This window comes from Puma concolor, chromosome D1 (genome assembly GCF_028749965.1).
Source record: "Puma concolor isolate L17-30 chromosome D1, mPumCon1.1.hap2, whole genome shotgun sequence".
Classification (NCBI taxonomy): domain Eukaryota; kingdom Metazoa; phylum Chordata; class Mammalia; order Carnivora; family Felidae; genus Puma; species Puma concolor.
In genome coordinates this window covers 787459-806435 of record NC_141676.1, presented here as the reverse complement: position 1 = coordinate 806435, position 18977 = coordinate 787459, and the positions used below count along the sequence as shown (strand labels likewise).

Here is an 18977-nt window from a genome sequence, read left to right as displayed (position 1 = left end):
ACCCTCTCTGGTGAAGTGAACAGCACGGGCCACGGGCCCCACATCCGCATCTCCTGGGCAGTTCCCGGAGCAGCTCCGGGTGCCCTGCCCCCCACACCCACCCGCCTCGGGGACACTGCCCACACAACTTACTGGGAGTGGTTGAGGACGGGGTCGTTGAGGAGATGGTCGTTGCTGCACAAGAGCCAGAAAGGAAAGGACGCTGTCACTAGAGATTTTGACACCTTTAAAACTCTTTTATAATTTTTACAAGTCCCTTTTTCCAGTGGCTACCACACCCCCGTGGCTCGTCCGGTGACGGCTACCACCTCAGTGAGAACAATCATGGGGGGATTTAAGGACCTTCCTCTGCTTCTCTAAGCCTCAGGGGTATTTTCTTGCTGGTTCGGGAAGTGTTCCTAGGTCACCTTCACTGCGGTCTGGGCTCAGGGATGTGGTCCTGATGCCACATCTCAACTCGGCAGGCCAGGGGCCCCGGTGACGTCCCCTGAACGGAGACGCCTGTGAGCTGCGTGCACCCCCCCCATTTCAGCTGGGCCCGGGGCCTCACCTGTGCTGGGGATGGGGGTGGGGGTGGTGCTCGTGGTGCTGGTGACGGGGGTGGTGGAGGGCGGCAAGGAGGACGAGGGAGGCGAGGTAGGCTGGCAGATGTTGAAGTGTTTCTCCACCGTCCCGTTGGGACCGCAGATCACCCAGTAGCAGAAAGACCCATCCTGGGTATAGTTGAGAATCTTCCCTGGGGGACGGGCGGGAGGCCAAGGTCAACATGGCAAGGACAAGACAGAGCCTCTCGAGCACCCCCTGCCCGCCCCAATCAGAGAAAGACTAGGTGTCCCCCAGCCCCGACCAGCGGCAGACCGATCTGCCACCGGGACTCCATCCCCAGAAACCCATCGGAGCGCAGAAGCCGGATGGCACAAGGGGTGACCTCGGCCCTTCATCACAGGCCTGGGGAGGCCGGTGCAAGCCAGAGCCGGCTCTGAGCCAGGAAGGGCCTCTGGGGACCGCAGGAGCAGGGCAGGGTGACACTGAGCCCCACCCCCACAGTCCAGGGACAGGCAGCTTGGTGGCTCTCCTGGGCGGGAGGGCAGCTCACCTTCTTCGGGCCGGCAGACAACTTCCGAGGAGTCGGTACACATGCTGCAAAGCAAGCACAGAGCTGCAGACCCCGAGCACACACCCCCCGCCCAGGCCCTCCCTGGTGCACCCCGGGTGCAGCTCCAAAGGAGCCTGCCCACTGGGGTCTAGCTGTGGGCCGAGGAGGACAAGCTGAGGCAGGCAAAGGCCAGACAGAGCAGGAGGATGAGAAGAGACAGGCCGGCCTGTCCCCACGTCCTGTTCCTGTGTCTATACCTGCGGGTGTGCGCCCCTGGCCGTGCGTCCACACCCACACACACGAATGTGTGGTGTGTGCGTGTAGGCATATGCTCGCGTGTGCACCTGTGCACACGAAGCCACGTCGCACGTGCGCGTGCGCCCGACCTCCCCCGGGCTCCCTGCAGGGCGGACTTAGGTACCAAGACTGGCAGTCCTTGTCGGAGGGCACGGACGCTCCAGGTGGGTAACGGGTGTCCTCGACGTAGCAGCCACACTGGTCGGCCGTGACGCACTTCTTCTTGTCCTCGTCGTAGATGGGCCTGTCCTTGGGGCACCGCGGGTAGCAGCCTGGTAGGCACAGGGTACGGGGCTTGGACCGCCACGGAGGATCCCACATCCTCCAGACCCCACCGTCGTGCCCACCATGTCAGGGCCTTCTCTCCAGGAGGTTCCTCGGGAAGTCCTAGGTACCCACTCGCTGGGCCCTGCACACTGCCATAGGGCCAAAGGGATGGCCAGGCCCCTCCCAGCCTCCTGGGGAGGTGGGGGAGGGCACTCCCTCCCCAGATCTGCAGGTGTCTCACCCCTTCACATCCCTAGTTCTCAACTCCAAGGCCCTAGGGAGGTTCCCCGGGACCCCTGGGTGAGACACCCGCCCGTCCTGCTTCCTTCCGCCTCTCCGCCTGGGCGGGGTCTTGGCTTTACAGCGAGGTGGGCCTGGTCCGCCCCGGACCTCAGGTCCCCAGCCCCACAGGGCCTCTCCCAGGCGACCCTGCGGGTCTGCAGAGGACCCTGTGCCTCGGCCCCCAGGGCACGCTCACCCTCCAGGTAGGACACGGAGATGTTGGAGTGGATCCCGTTGACCGTCCTGCAGGTCTCAAAGCTGCGGTTCCCACACGGCTCGTAGTGCCACTCGCACTCGTCCGGGGGGTTGTAGTAGTCACAGAAGATGGCTGTGGGGGACGCGGGTCAGATCCAGGGAGCGCGAGGCCAGCTCCCTTCTGGCAGCCCACACGCCACCCTGGCCCCGAGCAACGGCTCTCAGGAGGGAAAGAGACTGCAAACACCCCATCCCTTGGGTGGGTAAGGAGGGCCAGCCCACCCACAGTGTGGCCCCCGCCCCAGGACAGGCGGGCACTCACGGCACAGGTCTGGCGTCCTCCAGAACACGCAGGCCCCCTCCTTCGTGCACGCCTGGGCGTAGGAGGCCACCGCAGAGCAAAAGCACTCACAGTCCCCGCCCGTGTCGCAGGAGCACGAGTCATGGACGCAGGCCTCGTAGAATGGCTTGGGGTCCACCTGGGGGAGAAGACCTCTGTGCCCTGGGCCCGCACTGCCCTCATGGGGCCGGGCCTGCCCCTGCAGCCGAGGAGCTCAGGACCCCCAGGGCAGGGCACGGGTCACCCAGCACTAGCCTCCCAGGGGGCCGGCAGGGGAGGTCCAGAGACAGGGGGGGGCCACCCCTCCCCCCCCCCCCCCCCCCCACTGCCCGGAGCTTCCGTCCTTTCTCCCTCCCTGGAAGACATGAGGGCTGGGGACCCAGCTAGGGGTCTCCGGGAGGGCCGGGCCTCTGGTAAAGGCCAGAAAATGGAGCTGAAGCTGGAGGAGAGGAGGCACACGGTGACCTCAGGCCGCTCCTCAGCGGGAGCAAGAAGAGCCACCCTGCGCAAGGATCCATGCCTTCCACCGCCACGGCCCCGCCTACGGCCCCGCCCACGCGCACAGCCCCGCCCAGGCCCGCCCCCACGGCCCCGCCTACCGCCCCACCCCGCCCAGGCCCGCCGCCACGGCCCCGCCCACGCACCTTGCTGTGGCAGACGGCAAAGACCCGGCTCTTGATGATACTGCACTGCTTCTCGGCCCAGGAGAGGCGGTGCGGCCTCAGGGCGCAGGGCTCCGGGGTGAAGCTCACGTCCGGGCAGGTGGGGGCCTCCTTCCAGCTGTTCCCGAAGTCCAGCTCGCTGTCCACCACCATGTGGTCCCTCGTGGTGAAGTCGTTGCTGGAGCGGCGGTCGAAGTTCCCACACAGCCCGCACACCGTGCCCTGCGGAGGCAGCAAGCCCGGGGCGTGGTGCGGCGGCTCCCGCCCGCCTGGGAGGGCGGCTCGGCCCCTCCTGCGCCCCGGGGGCCCGGCAGCCGGGCGCTGCCACGCACCTCGTAGGACGGCGCCAGCTTGATGAAGACGGTGGTCCTCTTGTCCCAGATGACGATGACGCCCACGCTGGCCTCTACCACCAGGTACTGGCCCACCTCCCGCGTGGTGTAGGACACGTGGTGGCCCACGTCTCGCTGGATCACCACGCGGTGCTTGCCCTCCAGCTTCAGCTCCAGACTCTGTGCCCAGGGGAGAGGCCCTGTTATTGGGCGCCCGAAGCATCCCCGAGGGCTCGCGAGTCCCCGGCATCAGGCGGCACTCACCCCCATGAAGATTTTGATGGCCTTGGAGCAGGTGACACCCGTGGTGCCACAGGGAACATTCTCGGTGATGATGCTGAAGGAGCCCAGTGAGGAGTTCTGGCCACAGTAGTCCTGGGGACCCACGGGGGACGTGAGCCACACTGGCCCGGCCACCGCTGCCCCGGGCCCCCACCCAGCCTCAGCCCTCCTCTGGTAAGAGGGGGCCCTTAACGGCACACACAAGCCCCTCACTCCCCGGGCCCCTCACTGGGGACCCCTTCTTGCTGGGCTGAGAGTGGCTTTAGGACGTGGTGCGGGGCCACGGTCCGGGGGCAGGGCCACACCGCTGGCCTCACCTGAGCCGCCACGTAGGAACAGTGTCCATCAAAGTCGTAGTGCTTTCCGTCGAACGTGATGTAGTGGCCGCTTCCGTAGATGGAGCAGGAGCCGTAGCACACGGCCTGCGTGCACGCCCAGCGGCCCCTCTGGCAGGTGCTGAGGAGAGTGGGAAGGGGGCCTGGAGGGGCCGCGGGCGTGCAAGTCCCCCCAGCCCTGCTCAGAGGGAGCCCGGCGGGCCGGGCGCCGTGCGGACAGCCCCGGAGCGGCTCACGAACCACACCCACACCCCCTACCCCCCGCCAGAGCTCCTGGGGCCGGGGTCAGCGGGCCACTCACCAGGTGTTGCAGTCCACCTTGATCTTGTCCCCAGGGGAGTACAGGTCCTTGTTGTGCACACAGGGACACTGCCCTTCCACGACGCAGCCGCCGCGGCCGTCATCCAGCAGCCCGTCCGGGCAAACACAGCCGCTGATGCACTCCGTCTGGTACTGCAGGGGGCCGGAGTGGCGTTCAGGGATTTGCTTCGGGGCCCGGAGCTGGCCCCGTCACTGCCGCCCCCTTTCCTGACCCTGGCAGACACCCCCTTGTCCCTTCCCCACCCACAGACCCCGGCCCTCTCTCCTCTCTCGGGCTCTGCCCTGGGCCGGGGTGCAGGCAAGGGCTGCCGGCCGAGGGTCCCTAGGCTGGCCACCGTGCCCTCAGTGGGCCGGACGGGGGGCCGACCGGCCACCACCTCCCCCGCCTGGGGACAGGGAGGGCCAGTGAGGCCCGTGTGCGCGCGGGACCCAACCTCCAGGTCCCGGGGCCAGTGTGGACGCCTGGGGACACCCTCCCCCCCACGGCGGCCCCCACACGCACGTGGCCGGCAGCCAGCGTCTGGCAGCTGGTGGGTCGCGGGTTCTGGATGGCCAGCGCCGTCAGGTTGTTGCAATCCACGTGGATCTTTGGGGCCTGACAGCCTGTGGGACAGAGGGGGCCTCCTCGGCTCAGTGGAGGTCGGGCTGGGGGCGGGGGGGGGAGGGGGGCTCAGCAGGCGGGGATGGGTGAGGGGCGGGGAGCCAGGCACACGCAGACTACTTACGAAGGCCAATCAGCTGGATCTGAACACAGTGAAGCCTGCCGTTCCGGCAAACGCTGAGGGGAAGAGGCAGGAGGTGAACAGGCCCCTCGTGGGGGCGGGCGGGCCCGTGGGTCCCCCCATGCTCCCCAACCCCAGGCCACCTACCATCGCTCCCCCTGCCGCAGGACCACTTCCCCGGCCTCCAGGTAGAGGCCACGGTGATAGCAAGAGCACTTGGCCAGGGGCACACAGCGGCCCTTCTCATCCAGGAAGGTGTGGTCGGGGCAGCCGCAGCCGTCCACCGGCGCAAAGCCCTTGAGGCAGTGGGTGTCGGCCTCGGAGAGCGAGCGGCAGGTGGGCTGGCAGGTGGTCAGGTTGTACAGGAAGATCTGTGAGCTGGGGCAGGAGCCCACGTCCTTGTCTGCGGAGGCGCGGGGCGGGCGTGAGGGGCGCAGGGACGGCCCCCGGCCCCCCGCCCCCCGCCCCACAGGCCGTCCCTGAGCCCCACCCCGGCCAAGGGGCCCACGAGGGCAGTCTCCCTGAGATGGCGCACGGGAACCCCGCCCCCCCTGGAACCCCAGGCCGCGGTTCTGGGCCCCGCCCTGCCAGCACGGAACAGCGGGGCTGACCCCTCCCGCCACGGGGGACGCCAGACACCCCGCGGGGGCTGGCACTCACTGCAGACTTGCTCCCGCCACCCCCACAGCATGACGCCCTTGGTGGCGCAGGCGCGGGCGTAGGAGGACAGGGCGGCGCACATGCAGTCCTCGCTGTTCTGGCAGTTACACGTATCGTACCTGCACCTCTGGGGGAAAGTGAGGCAGGCAGTGAGCAAGGGAAGCAGCTCACACACGCACGCGCACACACACGCACCGGCTCCCACCCCGCAAGGGGCAAACCCACGCAGGCACCCCCGCGCGCACACGTGCTGACGGTCGACAGCTCCCAGGGGGAGACTCGAGGCCAAGGGTCGGGCTCGGCCCGACGCACAGAGCGCACCTTCCGGGCAAGATCGGGCAACGGGCAGTGCCCATGCGGGTCCCGCGGGTCCCACCCACCTTGTAATACTCCGAGGGGTCCACGGCTGAGTGGCACCTGCCGAAGGGGGTCTCTGTCTTCTTCAGCAGGGAGCACCAGTGCTCCGCGTAGTTGGCTGCAGAGGACGGACAGAGCCTCAGCAGGGGCGGGCCCCTCCAGCAGGTCCCCTGAGCCCCGCTGCCTGGCCGCCCAGCTGGAACCCACTCGGTCCCCTGGAGCCCAGTCCCCTCCAGCCCAATGCAAGGCCACACCCCCACAGCCGCCCCACGCTCAACCTGCCCTGACCTGGTGGGTGGGAAGGCATGTGTCATGTCCCCAGACCAGCCCCTGGGCGAGGGCCACCACCCAGTGATTAGCGAGCAAGCCTGGCCCCTCCGCAGTGACTCTTGGCGGGCAGCCACCGTGGACCACCCTACCCAGCCACGCGGCAGAAAGCAGCAGCTGGGCAGGCTGGCCAGCCGGCCTCCCCCCAGCCCCACCCGGCCAACGGGTCCCGCGGGGCGTCCCGTGCACCCGGCGGGGCCGAGCCTCACCGCTCTCGATGTTGAGGGAGCAGGGGTCCTCCAGCCAGTCCAGCTTGTCGTGGCAGCTTGACTGGGCCTTCCACGTGTTGGCGAAGCCGGCCCCCGTGGCCTCCACCAGCCCGCCCGCCGTCTTGAAGTCATCCCCTTCCAGGCCGTTGAAGTTCCCGCAGAGGCCTGAGGGGCCGGGACAGGGTTGGGAAGGGGCGGGGCGCCAGGGGGCAGGCCCCGAGCGAGCGGGGCCCTTGTGGGGGCGGGCCGAGGGCACCACTCACCCTGCACGCGCCCCTGGGCGGCCTGGTCCAGCGTCACAAACAGCTGCATCACGGGCACCAGCTGCACCTGCAGCCTGAGGCCGAAGGCGGTATTCACCACGAGGTGGTGGGAGGATGGTTGGAAGATGGAGAAGCTGGCTGCAAGGCAGGGGGCGGGGGTCCCCCTCGTCAGCAGGGGCTCTGGAGCTGCAGGGGGCTGCACTTCCTCCAGCGCCACCCCCGGCTGGGCGTCCCATGGACCCACCAGTCATGGGCGGGGGGAGGTGAGGGGGCAGGACTCACCAGTCACGTGGGGCAAGTTCACCTGCAGCTCATTCAGCAGCACGCTGCCGTCCGACTTGAAGGCCACCACCTGCGGGACAGGCAGAGGGGACGGTGGGGCTGAAAGGGGCCCTGGGGGCCCAGGGGCGCCGGGCGGGGAGGGGCGGGGGCACCCACGTTCTTCTTCTTGTCGGTCAGCAGCACCGCCGTCTTCAGGCAGGTCTGCTTGTCCGTGGAGCCGCAGGGGGCCAGCTCACCCAGGAGGGCATAGGAGTCGTGGTCGCCCTGCAGGGGACAGGGACGGTGGCAGCGACCCACACAGAGCCTGATGCAGGGCCGGGAGCCAGCCGTGCCCGCTCGCCGCCCGGCCAGCTACCTTGACCAGCACGTAGTAGCAGTCCCCGTGGAAAGTGTACTTCTTCCCGTCGAAGGTGGAGATGTGGGAGCCGCCCTCCAGGGCGCAGGTGCCTGGGCATGGCAGGTCTTTGCACACCCAGCGGCCGGCGGTGCAGACGCTGTGGGCCATGGGGCACAGGGTCAGGCTCAGCTGCCCCCTCCAGCCCACCGGCCCCTAGCCCAAGGCTCCCAGCCCAGGGCACCCAGCCCACTGGCCCCCAGCCTGCCGGCCCCCAGCGCAAGGCCCCCAGCCCACCAGCTCCCAGCCCAGGGCCCCAGACCCCAGACCCACCAGCCCCCAGCCCACCGGCCCCCAGCCCAAGGCCCCCAGCCCACCGGCTCCCAGCCCAGGGCCCCAGACCCCAGACCCACCAGCCCCCAACCCACCGGCCCCCAGCCCAAGGCCCCCAGCCCACCAGCTCCCAGCCCAGGGCCCCAGACCCCAGACCCACCAGCCCCCAGCCCACCGGCCCCCAGCCCAAGGCCCCCAGCCCACCAGCTCCCAGCCCAGGGCCCCAGACCCACCAGCTCCCAGCCCACCGGCCCCCAGCCCAAGGCCCCCAGCCCACCAGCTCCCAGCCCAGGGCCCCAGACCCCAGACCCACCAGCTCCCAGCCCACCAGCCCCCAGCCCAAGGCCCCCAGCCCACCAGCCCCCAGCCCAAGGCCCCCAGCCCACCAGCCCCCAGCCCAAGGCCCCCAGACCCACCGGCTCCCAGCCCACCAGCCCCCAGCCCAAGGCCCCCAGCCCACCAGCCCCCAGCCCAAGGCCCCCAGCCCAGGGCCCCAGACCCCAGACCCACCAGCCCCCAGCCCACCAGCTCCCAGCCCGGGACCTACCACTGCTCACAGTCGTTGGTGATCTGCTGGCCGGGCAAGTACAGGTGCCCGTGGACCTTGCAGTGACACTGGCTGACGGGAATGCAGCCTCTGCCCGCAATGTCATCGTACACAGTGCCTGGACGGTAGGGAAGAGACGTTATCCTCGGCCAGCCTCGGAAAACCCCAGAATCCCCACAGCGGGGCTTTCTCCGGCAGGGCCGCGGCCCCGGGCTGGCCTGTGATGGGGCAATCTCCCAGGTGGGGTTGCCAGCCAGGCCTCCCACCCGCAGGCCCCTCTGGTCCTTCGGGGACACCTGTGCCCCCACACATCACCCGGTCAGGGATCTGCCTTGGGAACACAGCCTCCAGACCACCTCCCTGGGGGCCTCCGGGCTCTGTGAGCAGGGCAGCGGGACAGGTGCCCTCGGGTGATGACCAGGAAGGAGTCCTCCCACCGAGACTCCCTGAAGCCCCACTGTGTGCGCTTGGGAGGCGGTCTTCAGCTTCTGTGTCCCTTCTACCCAGTGTCAGGGAAGAGGGCACCGCCCATCGCTGACCTCCCCCCACCGCCCCACCGGTCCCAGGGCACACAGGGCTGGGCGGGCCATCTCAGGGCAGCGCCCACCCACCAGCCACCGCCCCGAGGCCTCCACAGCACACACCTTCCGGGCAAAAACAGCCGTCCATGCGGTGCTCCTCACACAGGTTGCTGATTCCCAGGTGTGAGCAGGTGTCCATGCAGGGTGAGCCGCTCTCCAGGTAAACCATGTTCCCGGGGCAGCTCTTGGCTGCAAAGGCAAAGGCAGGCCCCTGAGCGGACACGTACGCAGGGGTACAGGGGGCCCGGGGTGCGGGGGGCCGGGATGCAGGGGGGCCGGGATGCAGGGGGCCGGGGTACAGGGGGGCCGGGGTGCAGGGGGGCCGGGGTGCAGGGGGCCGGGGTACAGGGGGGCCGGGGTGCAGGGGGGCCGGGGTGCAGGGGGCCGGGGTACAAGGGGGCCAGGGTACAGGGGGCCCGGGGTGCGGGGGGCCGGGATGCAGGGGGGCCGGGATGCAGGGGGCCGGGGTACAGGGGGGCCGGGGTGCAGGGGGGCCGGGGTGCAGGGGGCCGGGGTACAAGGGGGCCAGAGTGCAGGGGCCTAGGGTACAGGGGCCGGGGTACAAGGGGGCCGGGGTGCAGGGGGCCGGGGTACAGGGGGCCAGAGTACAGCGGGGCCGGGGTGCAGGGGGCAAGGGTACGAGGGGCTGGGGTACAAGTGGGCCCAGGTGTAGGGGGCCAGGTGCAGGGGGCCCAGGGTACAGGGGGCCGGGATGCAGGGCACCAAGCCGCCCCGTCCCCGGACGGCCCCCGCCCTGAGGGCCCCGCGGTGCCCACGCCCCCACCCGCCCGGCGGCACCGCGGCGCTTACGGCAGAACACGGGGGTCCTCCAGGTGCCCGGCCGGCCGCCCGCGTGCGAGCACTGGCGGGAGAACTCGGCGAGGCTGCTGCAGACGCAGGAGGCGCCCAGCGGGCACCGGCAGCGGTCCTGCACGCAGGCCTGCACGTACAGCTCCAGCGGCACCAGGCCCAGGCAGTCCTCGAAGGCCGAGCCCGTCAGCAGCCTCTCGCACTCGGCGCGCTGGCAGACAGACGCGGGGGTGAGGGGATGAGGGCCGCTCCCGCCCTCCTTTTCTCCGTGACACCCCCAGACGCACCCCACCCCCACCCCCGGCCTCCCTCCCGGGAACGGCTCCTCCCCAGCCAGCGACTCACGTGCTCAGAGCAGGACTCTCCCGCGGGCTCCTCCTCGGGGTCCTCGCACACCGCCCCAGGCTTTTTGATCTTCTGCATGTTCCCAAACTCGATGGCACTGAAGGACACACCTGGGGGCGCAGGCCTGTCAGCGGGGCAGCGGCAGGGACCCAGCGCCCACGCCCCGCCCGCCAGGCCCCCAAGGAGACCCTACCGTCAGAGAGGAACTCTGAATAGACGTGCAGGCCGTTGTAGTCCCCGCAGAGGCCACACGTGTGGTTCCGGAACTTACTGTCCAGCTCCAGCTGGAGGGGGAACGGGAGGCAGGTGAGCGGGACCACGGCCAGGCTGGTCCCCAGCACCTCCCTCCGCTCGGGCGCCCGGTACGGCAGGAGGCTGGGGTCAGCCCCGGGGTGTCCTGGCACCGGGGATCGCTGAGGACCAGGACAGGGGTGGGGGGTGGGCGAAGGGCCAGCCCGCCTCCCCCCGCACCCTGGGCCCCGAGGGGCCCCCTCTGCTGCCGATCCGCTCGTGACGGGGGCCGGTCCGCTGGCCCCTGAGCTCCGCTAGGCACCCCCGGCTGTGGCGGGGGCTGCACCCACCATGAGGGAGTCTTCCCGGTTCCACATGAGGGTGAGTCCCGCGCGGGAGTAGACCTTGGTATAGACGTCGCTCTTCTCAATGAGCAGACCGGGGCTATAGTGCGGGGTGCTGACCCTGGGGAGGGGCGCCAGGCGGGAGTCACGCGCAGGCCCACACAGTCACCCACTGCCCAGAGGGGACTGAGGCTGCACGTCCTGTGGGTGGGGTGGCCTCCGCTCCCAGTGCCAGGGCCACGGACGGCGTGGCCACCCTCCGGGGCAGCCGGGGCCGTGGCAGGTCAGCCCTGTCCACCTTGGCCGGCTGGCCTCCCGCCTGCCCCTGTCCCTCTTTATGCCCCTCCTCCAGGCCCCAGCTCTGTGCCCCAGGGGGCCTATACACAACCCCCTGGGGAAACAAAGGGCACACCCTGCAGGAGGCTGGGCAGGAATGCGGCTTAGAGCCCATTGTTCCCGAGACAATGGGGGACAATAGCTGGGGAGGGGAGAGGGCCTCCCGCGGCCCCCCTTTGGGTAACTCGAGCCTGGGTAACGGGGGCCTGGGGCCCCCAGTACAGGATGGGTGAAGCCCCTCGCACCCATGGGGGCTCCTGGCCGGGGCCCATAGGTGTTTGCTGAATGGGTCAGTGACCCGAACTCAAACCCGACACCCTCCTAGCTGGTGGAGGGCCTCGCGGGGCCGCCCAGCCCCACTCACACGGCCCCGTTCAGCACCGCCAGCTGGCGGGTGAGGTAGATAGTGTCGTCTTTGATGTTCAGCAGGATGTAGTCGAGCTGGGGGTGAGCCCCATCTCGTCCCAGGCCCCGCTTCAGGTGCACCGCAAACTCCTTGTAGGAGTCCCTGCAGTCAGACGCAAAGTTGTAGTCGCAGAGGCCCGGGAAGCGGAAGATGTCGCCGTCGAACGTCTTATAGTGGAAGTCGCCCCAAGTGCTGCAGACGCTGTGGCCATGGTTCCGGGTCCTGCCCTCTGGGGGAGCAGGGACACACAGGGTGAGCGGGCCAGGCCCCGGGAAGCCTGTCCCGAGGCCCCGCCCCACAGCTGCCCTCTGGGGACTGTCCACGAGGCCATCCTGCAGGACTGGCCCCTGCTGGACCTTCGCCGCCCTGACCAGGGGGTCTCAGCCCCTTGAAAGGACATTTCCAGCCGCCACCCCCGTGCGCCCAGCCTGGCACCAAGTGGGATAGAGGGACTTCCCGGAGCCCAGGGCACCCTGTCCACCTGGTCCAGGGACCCCTGCCCCATCACCACCACACCCCCTCCGGCATCCCCCTGCTCCCACCGCCCCTCACCCACCAGGATGGCGTCTCTGGGTGCCCACTTTGTGTCCAGACATTTGGGGCCAACTTCCCCCCACCCCCAGCGGCTTTGTCACCCAAATGGGACGGAGACACCCCCATCCTGTGTTCCCACTCATCTCAGTCTGGAGTGACCCCTTCGGCACGCGGCCAACACCCCACTTTGCGGAAGGGCTACCTTGGCCTTGGCCCTCCAAGGGGCCCTGACACCCAGCCCCTCTCGACTGCCCCTGCCCACCCCCCCCCCCAGACCCGCCAGGCCCCTGGACAAAGGCCCAGCTCAGGTGTTTGCACCTGGCACCACCACCTGGCCACAGACTCTGGCCCGAAGATCACTTTCAAAGGGATGACAGGCACCCAAGACCACCTTCCCTCCTCCTTCCTTCCACCCAAAGTCGGAGGGCAGGATGCCCGACCCAAGCGGTGCACCCCAGAGGCTGGGCGGAGGAGGGCCTCCGCTCTGAGCTGCCTCGGCCGTCCTGCCTCCCAGGACACGCCACTGACCACCTTCTCACCTCTCCGGAGCTCCGCACCCCCAGCTGAGCTCAGGGCCAGGCAGACGGCCACCAGGCCGGCTAGCGGCAGCCCCATGGTGGCTCAGAAGGGTGGCGGGGGAGAGCAACTGGGGCAGGGGTCCGGGCCTTATATGGCCCAGCAGGACCGGCAGAGGCGGGGAGAGCAGGGGAGGGGCAAAGCGTGGGTGGGGCGTTTGCCAGGTTATCAGGAAAACAGCTGTGGGGGCTCCCGTGGTGTCACTTGGGAAATATTGATTCAAGTTATCTGTGGTTTATCTTTTTATTAGCTCTCAGTAAAGCCAGCCCTTCTCAGGACGCCCCAACACCCATGACCCCGGTTCCGACCAACACACGCCCTCCCAGCAGCAAGCGGGACAGGGCCCACCCGGGGAGGTCCTGCGCGCCCACATCCCACAGGCCCCTGGTCCTCCCGGCCCCCGCCCACCCTGTCCCACATCCCAGCAGAGCGAGGGTTGCAGGAGGTGCTTCCCTGAGGGGGGTTCCCAGGGAGACCCACTGCCCCGTGTTTCCTCCTCCCTCCCTGCTCTCCCGCTCCGGAGGCCCTGCCCCGACTGGGGCCCCGAGCCCCCCAAGGCAGGGAATGTGTGGGCTCCGGTGAGGCCCAGAGGCTGCCTCATCTCTGTGCAGACTCTGCTCCTTGGCTGGTTTCGGAGGGCGGCCCACTGGGTAACATCAGGCCCCCAGCTCCGCCCGCCCCCTAATCCCCTCCTGTTCCCAGGCTGATCCAGTCTCTGGAGTTACCTGTAACTGAAACTTGGGAAGCCCAGCCAGGGGACGCTGTGCCGAAACGCGTCCTCTGGGACACGGGAGGGCCGGCAGGAGGCTGGGAGTGGACGTCCTCAAAGGGAACGTGGCCCCAGGCTGTCAGCCTCCCCTGCCTGGCCCGGAGTTTTGTCTCCTAGCAGGTGGGGAGAGAACCGAGTCTCAGCCTCCACAAATTACAGTCAAGTCGTCCCCGAGCTTCAGGGGCAGGTGTGGGCGGGGGGGGGGGGGGGGGGGCGGGGGCACGCATGTCAACAATCACTGAGACTCTGGATGAGGTGGATGCCCAGAGCGTGGGGGCGTGGGACACCCTTCCTCCCTGACCCAGGCTGCCCTCGGAGACAGTGACCCGGCTAGAGTCAGCACCTTGGCCTGCGCCTCCGTGTGGGCCCTTCCTCTGCAGACAGGACCTCCGCACCACAGTGACAGCATCTAGGGACGAGAAGCCTGTTCACGCCACCCGATGATTCCTGGGGCCCCAACAAGGGGCCGATCCCCCAGGGTCTAAGAGGGTGGCTGGGAGCCAGGGGCAGTGAGCCTGCCACTCCTGGGGTCCTGGGATGGAGCATCTCCTCCCATCCCACTGTGCCGCCAGCCCCAGGCCCAGGAACTGTCCTCTCTGCAGGGACCCAGGGACCCAGGCACGAGTATGTGGCCTGAGCCAGGAGCAGCAGGGATTAGGAAACCAGAGCCAGCTGGGCCAGCAGGCCCATTGTGCCACTTCCCCGTGGGGCTGAACAGGCTGGCACTGAGCCCCGGGGAAACCCAGGAACAGGGGCCCCTCACAGCCCCCCAAGGCAGTGATTTTCCATGGCAGGCTTCCTCTGCCCTGCTGGGATTCAGAGAAATCCTGGCCCGACACTGGACACCCAGCCCAGCCCCTCCTGCCCTGAATATGAGAGGCAGGAGTCCTCCTCTGGGATTGAGAAGCTGGGGTCCTCTCCTGGGATTGAGAAGGTGGAAGTCCTCCCCTGGGGTCTGAGAAGGTGGGAGTCCTCCCCTGGGGTCTGAAAAGGTGTGAGTCTCCTCTGCGATTGAGAAGGTGGGGGTCCTCCCCTGGGATTGAGAAGGTGGGAGTCCTCCCCTTGGACTGAGAAGGTGGAGTCCTCCCCTGGGATTGAGAAGGTGGAGTCCTCCTCTGGGATTGAGAAGGTGGGAGTCCTCCCCTGAGGTCTGAGAAGGTGGGAGTCCTCCCCTGGGATTGAGAAGGTGGCGTCCTCCCCTGGGATTGAGAAGGTGGGTATCCTCCTCTGGGATTGAGAAAGTGGGGGTCCTCCTCTGGGATTGAGAAGGTGGGAGTCCTCCCCTTGGACTGAGAAGGTGGAGTCCTCCCCTGGGGTCTGAGAAGGTGGCATCCTCCCCTGGGATTGAGAAGCTGGGGTCCTCCCCTGGGATTGAGAAGGCGGGAGTCCTCCCCTGAGGTTGAGAAGGTGGAGTCCCCCCCTGGGATTGAGAAGGTGGGAGTCTTCCCCTGGGATTGAGAAGGTGGGAGTCCTCCCCTGGGATTGAGAAATTGGGAGTCCTCCCCTGGGGTCTGAGAAGGTGGTGTCCTGCCCTGGGATTGAGAAGGTGGGGTCCTCCCCGGGGGTCTGAGAAGGTGGTGTCCTCCCCTGGGATTGAGAAGGCGGGAGTCCTCCCCTGGGGTTGAGAAGGTGGGAGTCCTCCCCTGGGATTGAGAAGGTGGCGTCCTCCCCTGGGATTGAGAAGGTGGGAGTCCTCCCCTGGGATTGAGAAGGTGGGAGTCCTCTCCTGGGATTGAGAAGGTGGGGTCCTCCCCTGGGGTTGAGAAGGTGGAGTCCTCCCCTGGGATTGAGAAGGTGGGAGTCTTCCCCTGGGATTGAGAAGGTGGGGGTCCTCCCCTGGGATTGAGAAGGTGGGGGTCCTCCCCGGGGGTCTGAGAAGGTGGTGTCCTCCCCTGGGATTGAGAAGGTGGCGTCCTCCCCTGGGGTTGAGAAGGTGGGGCCCTCCCCGGGGTCTGAGAAGGTCAGCCCTACATCTCCTACGTGTAGGGGCAGCAGGGCTGACCTGAGGCCCCAAGGTCTGACCCTGACCCTCTTTGCCCAGTTGCAGGGTCTCAGGTGGCACCTGAAGAGCGGTGACATCCGACCGCCAGGCACAGGGTGAGGCTCCGAGTGCGTGGTGGGAAGGAGCCTACAGAAGGCGGCAGTGAACGCTCCATCAGGCTGGGGTGACCAGCGTCGCCCCACCGCCCCCTCCAGAGTCTGGGACCGAGTCCCACGCTCATCCCCACCATCGGACCCCCGGTCAGCCCCCGCTGCCAGCTGGGCTTTCTCGCCGTGGTCATGGGGCCGCTCACAGGTGAGTCAATGGGGCGCAGGCTCCGCTGCATACAGGGTAGACAAACTGGAAAGTGCCCGGCTGGGGCCACAGATGCCCGGGGCCCTGAGGCACGTCCACCCACCACCTGTGACACACGGACAGACGTGGGAAAGGGACGGTGTGCCCTGGGGGTCTCCCCTCTGCAGCTGGAGTGTGTTTCCCCCTGGGCCCCACAGGCTCCTCGTCCCCTGTCCTCTGGAGGACACAGCCCTGCCCAGCTGCAGCCGGGAGGCTGTTGAGGGGTCGCTGACTGCATCCGTGACAGGCAGACCCCCAGCACAGGGCCGGGGCACCTGGGGCCTCCCCACCAGGCCCCACACCCAGCAGTGTTTACCCTGACAAGACACGGTTCCCAAGTGTCGCACGAATTTACCACAGGGAGGAGGCCACAAAGACGTCATGAAACGCAGCCTAAAGTGCCTGTTCTACTGCTTTCTGTCCACAAACCTGACTCATCGGGAAGTGGAAAGGTTGTGGGGGGGGGGGAGGGTTTGTAGGGGGAGGGGAGAAGGTGGGAAGGAGGTGGGGGGGGCAGGAAGGAAGTGGGAAGGAGGAAGAAGAAAGGAAGGTTGTGGAGAGAAGAGAGAAGATGAAGCCTCACACCTGTCAGAGAGACCCGAAGATAGCAGGTGCATCCCTAGCCCACCACCCCCACCCCGTTCTGGGTCACCTGGTGTGAAGGTCAATTTTGTGTGTCAACATGGTTAGGCCACAGTACCAATTTTTGATAAAACACCAATCTAGATGTTGTTATGAAGGTATGTTTTAGATGTGAATAGATCACCCTTCATAATGTGGGTAGGCCTCATCCAATCAGTTGAAGGCTTAAGAGAAAAAAGACTGAGGGACTCCAGGAGAGATTCTGCTCCCGGATGGCCTTTGGTCTGGAGCTGCAACATCGGCCTTCCCTGGTGTCCAACCTGCAGGCTTCAGACTTGTAGGCCCCACAATTCCTTAAAATAAATCTCCCTCTCTCTCCCTCTCCCCACCTTCTCTCTATATACACACCCCTCTCAGACCCTACACCCAACCCCAGCTCCACGGCTCTGGCCCAGCCTCAGCAGGCAGACGGAGGGCGTGCCGAAAGAAATCATGGGTTCTCGGCCCCTCTGGACACCCAGGGGAGACCCCAGCCCCAGCAAGCCACAGGGAAAGAGTTCCTGGCAAGTGAGCATCTGAGGACTCAAGGGCAGGCCAGCACCAGCCATGCCCACGTCCTGCCCCTTCAAAGGTTCTGAAAGACCTATGGGTGTGCAGGACCAGGTCCCACATCATCTCCTGGACTGCAAGAGTTCATGAATAGGACATAAACTTACCTTCCCCCCAAGCGGTCTATAAAGTGTGGGTGGATAAGCACACGGAGTATTTGTTCTGGGTAAGAATGGGGAAAGGCCAAGTCAGCAGGCTGGGCTTCTTGGCCTGGGCTCCACTGGGCAGGTGGCCACTGGGCCGGCCTCCTTATGAAGAAAAGGCCACTGTGCTTCAGAAGACCCAGCCACCTTTAGGCAGTGGTGGACCTAGTTTGAGTGTCATACCCTTACCCTGACCATAGTCATCACCACCCTGGCCACAATGTGTGACTTGCTGGCCTTCTTTCTGTGAGTGCTTTGAGAGCAGCAGCCTATGTAGGATCCTCCACAGGCCAGCTTTACAGTAGATGTGCTCTGTAACTCTGCTTCTGGGTGACTGGGTGGGTGGAGGAGGGAGGGAGGGAGGGAGGGAGGGAGGAATAGGGGGTGGAGAGGGGGAAGGGTAGATGATGATTGGATGGATGGATGGATGATGGATGGATGATGGATGGATGGATGGATGGTTGGATGGATGGATGGATAGGTGAATGGGTGGGTGGATGGATGGGTCTGTAGATGGATGATTGATGGATAGATGGATGGATAGGTGGATGGGTGGATGGATGGATGGATGGATGGATGGATGGAGATGATGGAGTGATGGGTAGATGGCGATGGATGGATGGATGGATGGATGGATGGATGGATGGATGGTTGGATGGTTGGATGAATGGCTGGCAGGCTGGCTGGCTGGCTGGCTGGATGGATGGATGGTTGGGTGGATGGATGGATGGTTGGGTGGATAGATGGATGGATGATGGATGGATGGATGGATGGACGGATGGGTGGGTGGGTGGGTGGATGTATGGATGGATGATGGTTGGATGAATGGTTGGACAGATGGATGGATAGATGGATGGATGATGGACAGATGATGGATGGATGGATGGGTGGATGGATGGATGGATGATGGATGGATAGATGGACGGATGGATAGGTGAATGGGTGGGTGGATGGATGGATGGATGGATGGATAGGTGAATGGGTGGGTGGATGGATGGGTCTGTGGATGGATGATTGATGGATAGATGGATGGATGGGTGGATGGATGGATGGATGGATGAGCGAGTGAGTGGGTAGGTGGGCGGATGGATGAGTGAAGGGATGAACAAATGAAATCTCTTAGGGTGAGTGGATGTGCCTTCTGTAGCAACTCCTCAGAGCTCACACCCCATGAGGGCTTACCATACACAGACGGTGGCCAAGTGCTGAATTTCCCCACTTCATTAAAGCCCTCCACATCTCCAGGAGGCAGCTGCTCACATTACTCCGTTCCAGAGATGAGGAAGCTGAGATCAGGGAGGGTGAAGGAGCTGCCTGAGCTCACTAGCCAGAGAATGGCAGAGCCATACAGTGGTCCCTGTGAGTCCTGTCTACCCTGAGCTCACGCTGTCCACTGATTGACAGTGCTGTGGCCATTTTTCACAGAAGTTTGACCATTGCTCTTTGGAGAAACCCGATATGAGTAACAAGAAATCAGAGGCTCCCAGCTGCTAGGATTTTGACTGAGATTGCATCAGATCTATGGATGAGCTTGAGAATTGGATCTTAGCGATACCACATCTTCCAACCCACAGAAACAGTCTATCTCTCCATTGGTTATGTAATTTTTCTCAGCAATGTAGTCACGTGGGCCTGTCACATCTGTTGTCAGATTTTTCTCTAAGTATTTCATATTTTTCACACTTTCACACTATTGAAAGTGGTGCTTTTATTTAAATTTCTCATTGTTGCCAGTTTATGAAAATATAATTGATTTTTGCATATTGATCTTGTAGTACCTACAACCTCGATAAATTCACCCGTTAATTACAGTTAATTTTGTAGATTCCAGATTTTGTTCATAGGTGGTCATGTCATCTGTGAATAAAGACACTTTTACTGCTTCCTGGCCAGTCTAGATGCGCTTTTTAAGTTTCTCTCTCTTGCTGGCTGC

At 65.7% G+C, this 18977-nt stretch overlaps 1 protein-coding gene across 1 annotated transcript in view; it reads right to left on the bottom strand.

The window, feature by feature from the left end:
- Nucleotides 1-14065, bottom strand: part of MUC2 (mucin 2, oligomeric mucus/gel-forming) — a 31460-nt gene extending 17395 nt beyond the window's left edge. The window contains exons 1-30 of the mRNA XM_086679314.1: nucleotides 14039-14065; nucleotides 13332-13488; nucleotides 11455-11725; nucleotides 10761-10875; nucleotides 10373-10463; nucleotides 10180-10289; nucleotides 9835-10045; nucleotides 9088-9213; nucleotides 8444-8561; nucleotides 7585-7723; nucleotides 7386-7493; nucleotides 7230-7299; nucleotides 6948-7085; nucleotides 6685-6849; nucleotides 6172-6266; nucleotides 5792-5918; nucleotides 5279-5534; nucleotides 5135-5187; nucleotides 4912-5012; nucleotides 4390-4541; nucleotides 4071-4209; nucleotides 3736-3846; nucleotides 3472-3651; nucleotides 3122-3361; nucleotides 2460-2616; nucleotides 2139-2270; nucleotides 1518-1665; nucleotides 1097-1140; nucleotides 551-736; nucleotides 133-174 (exon numbers count right to left, since the gene is read on the bottom strand). Of these exons, the coding sequence (XP_086535440.1) occupies nucleotides 133-174; nucleotides 551-736; nucleotides 1097-1140; nucleotides 1518-1665; nucleotides 2139-2270; nucleotides 2460-2616; nucleotides 3122-3361; nucleotides 3472-3651; nucleotides 3736-3846; nucleotides 4071-4209; nucleotides 4390-4541; nucleotides 4912-5012; nucleotides 5135-5187; nucleotides 5279-5534; nucleotides 5792-5918; nucleotides 6172-6266; nucleotides 6685-6849; nucleotides 6948-7085; nucleotides 7230-7299; nucleotides 7386-7493; nucleotides 7585-7723; nucleotides 8444-8561; nucleotides 9088-9213; nucleotides 9835-10045; nucleotides 10180-10289; nucleotides 10373-10463; nucleotides 10761-10875; nucleotides 11455-11725; nucleotides 13332-13488; nucleotides 14039-14065 (4009 nt within the window). The remainder of the gene's footprint in view (nucleotides 1-132; nucleotides 175-550; nucleotides 737-1096; nucleotides 1141-1517; nucleotides 1666-2138; nucleotides 2271-2459; nucleotides 2617-3121; nucleotides 3362-3471; nucleotides 3652-3735; nucleotides 3847-4070; nucleotides 4210-4389; nucleotides 4542-4911; nucleotides 5013-5134; nucleotides 5188-5278; nucleotides 5535-5791; nucleotides 5919-6171; nucleotides 6267-6684; nucleotides 6850-6947; nucleotides 7086-7229; nucleotides 7300-7385; nucleotides 7494-7584; nucleotides 7724-8443; nucleotides 8562-9087; nucleotides 9214-9834; nucleotides 10046-10179; nucleotides 10290-10372; nucleotides 10464-10760; nucleotides 10876-11454; nucleotides 11726-13331; nucleotides 13489-14038) is intronic.
- Between the last annotated feature and the right edge of the window lie 4912 nt (nucleotides 14066-18977).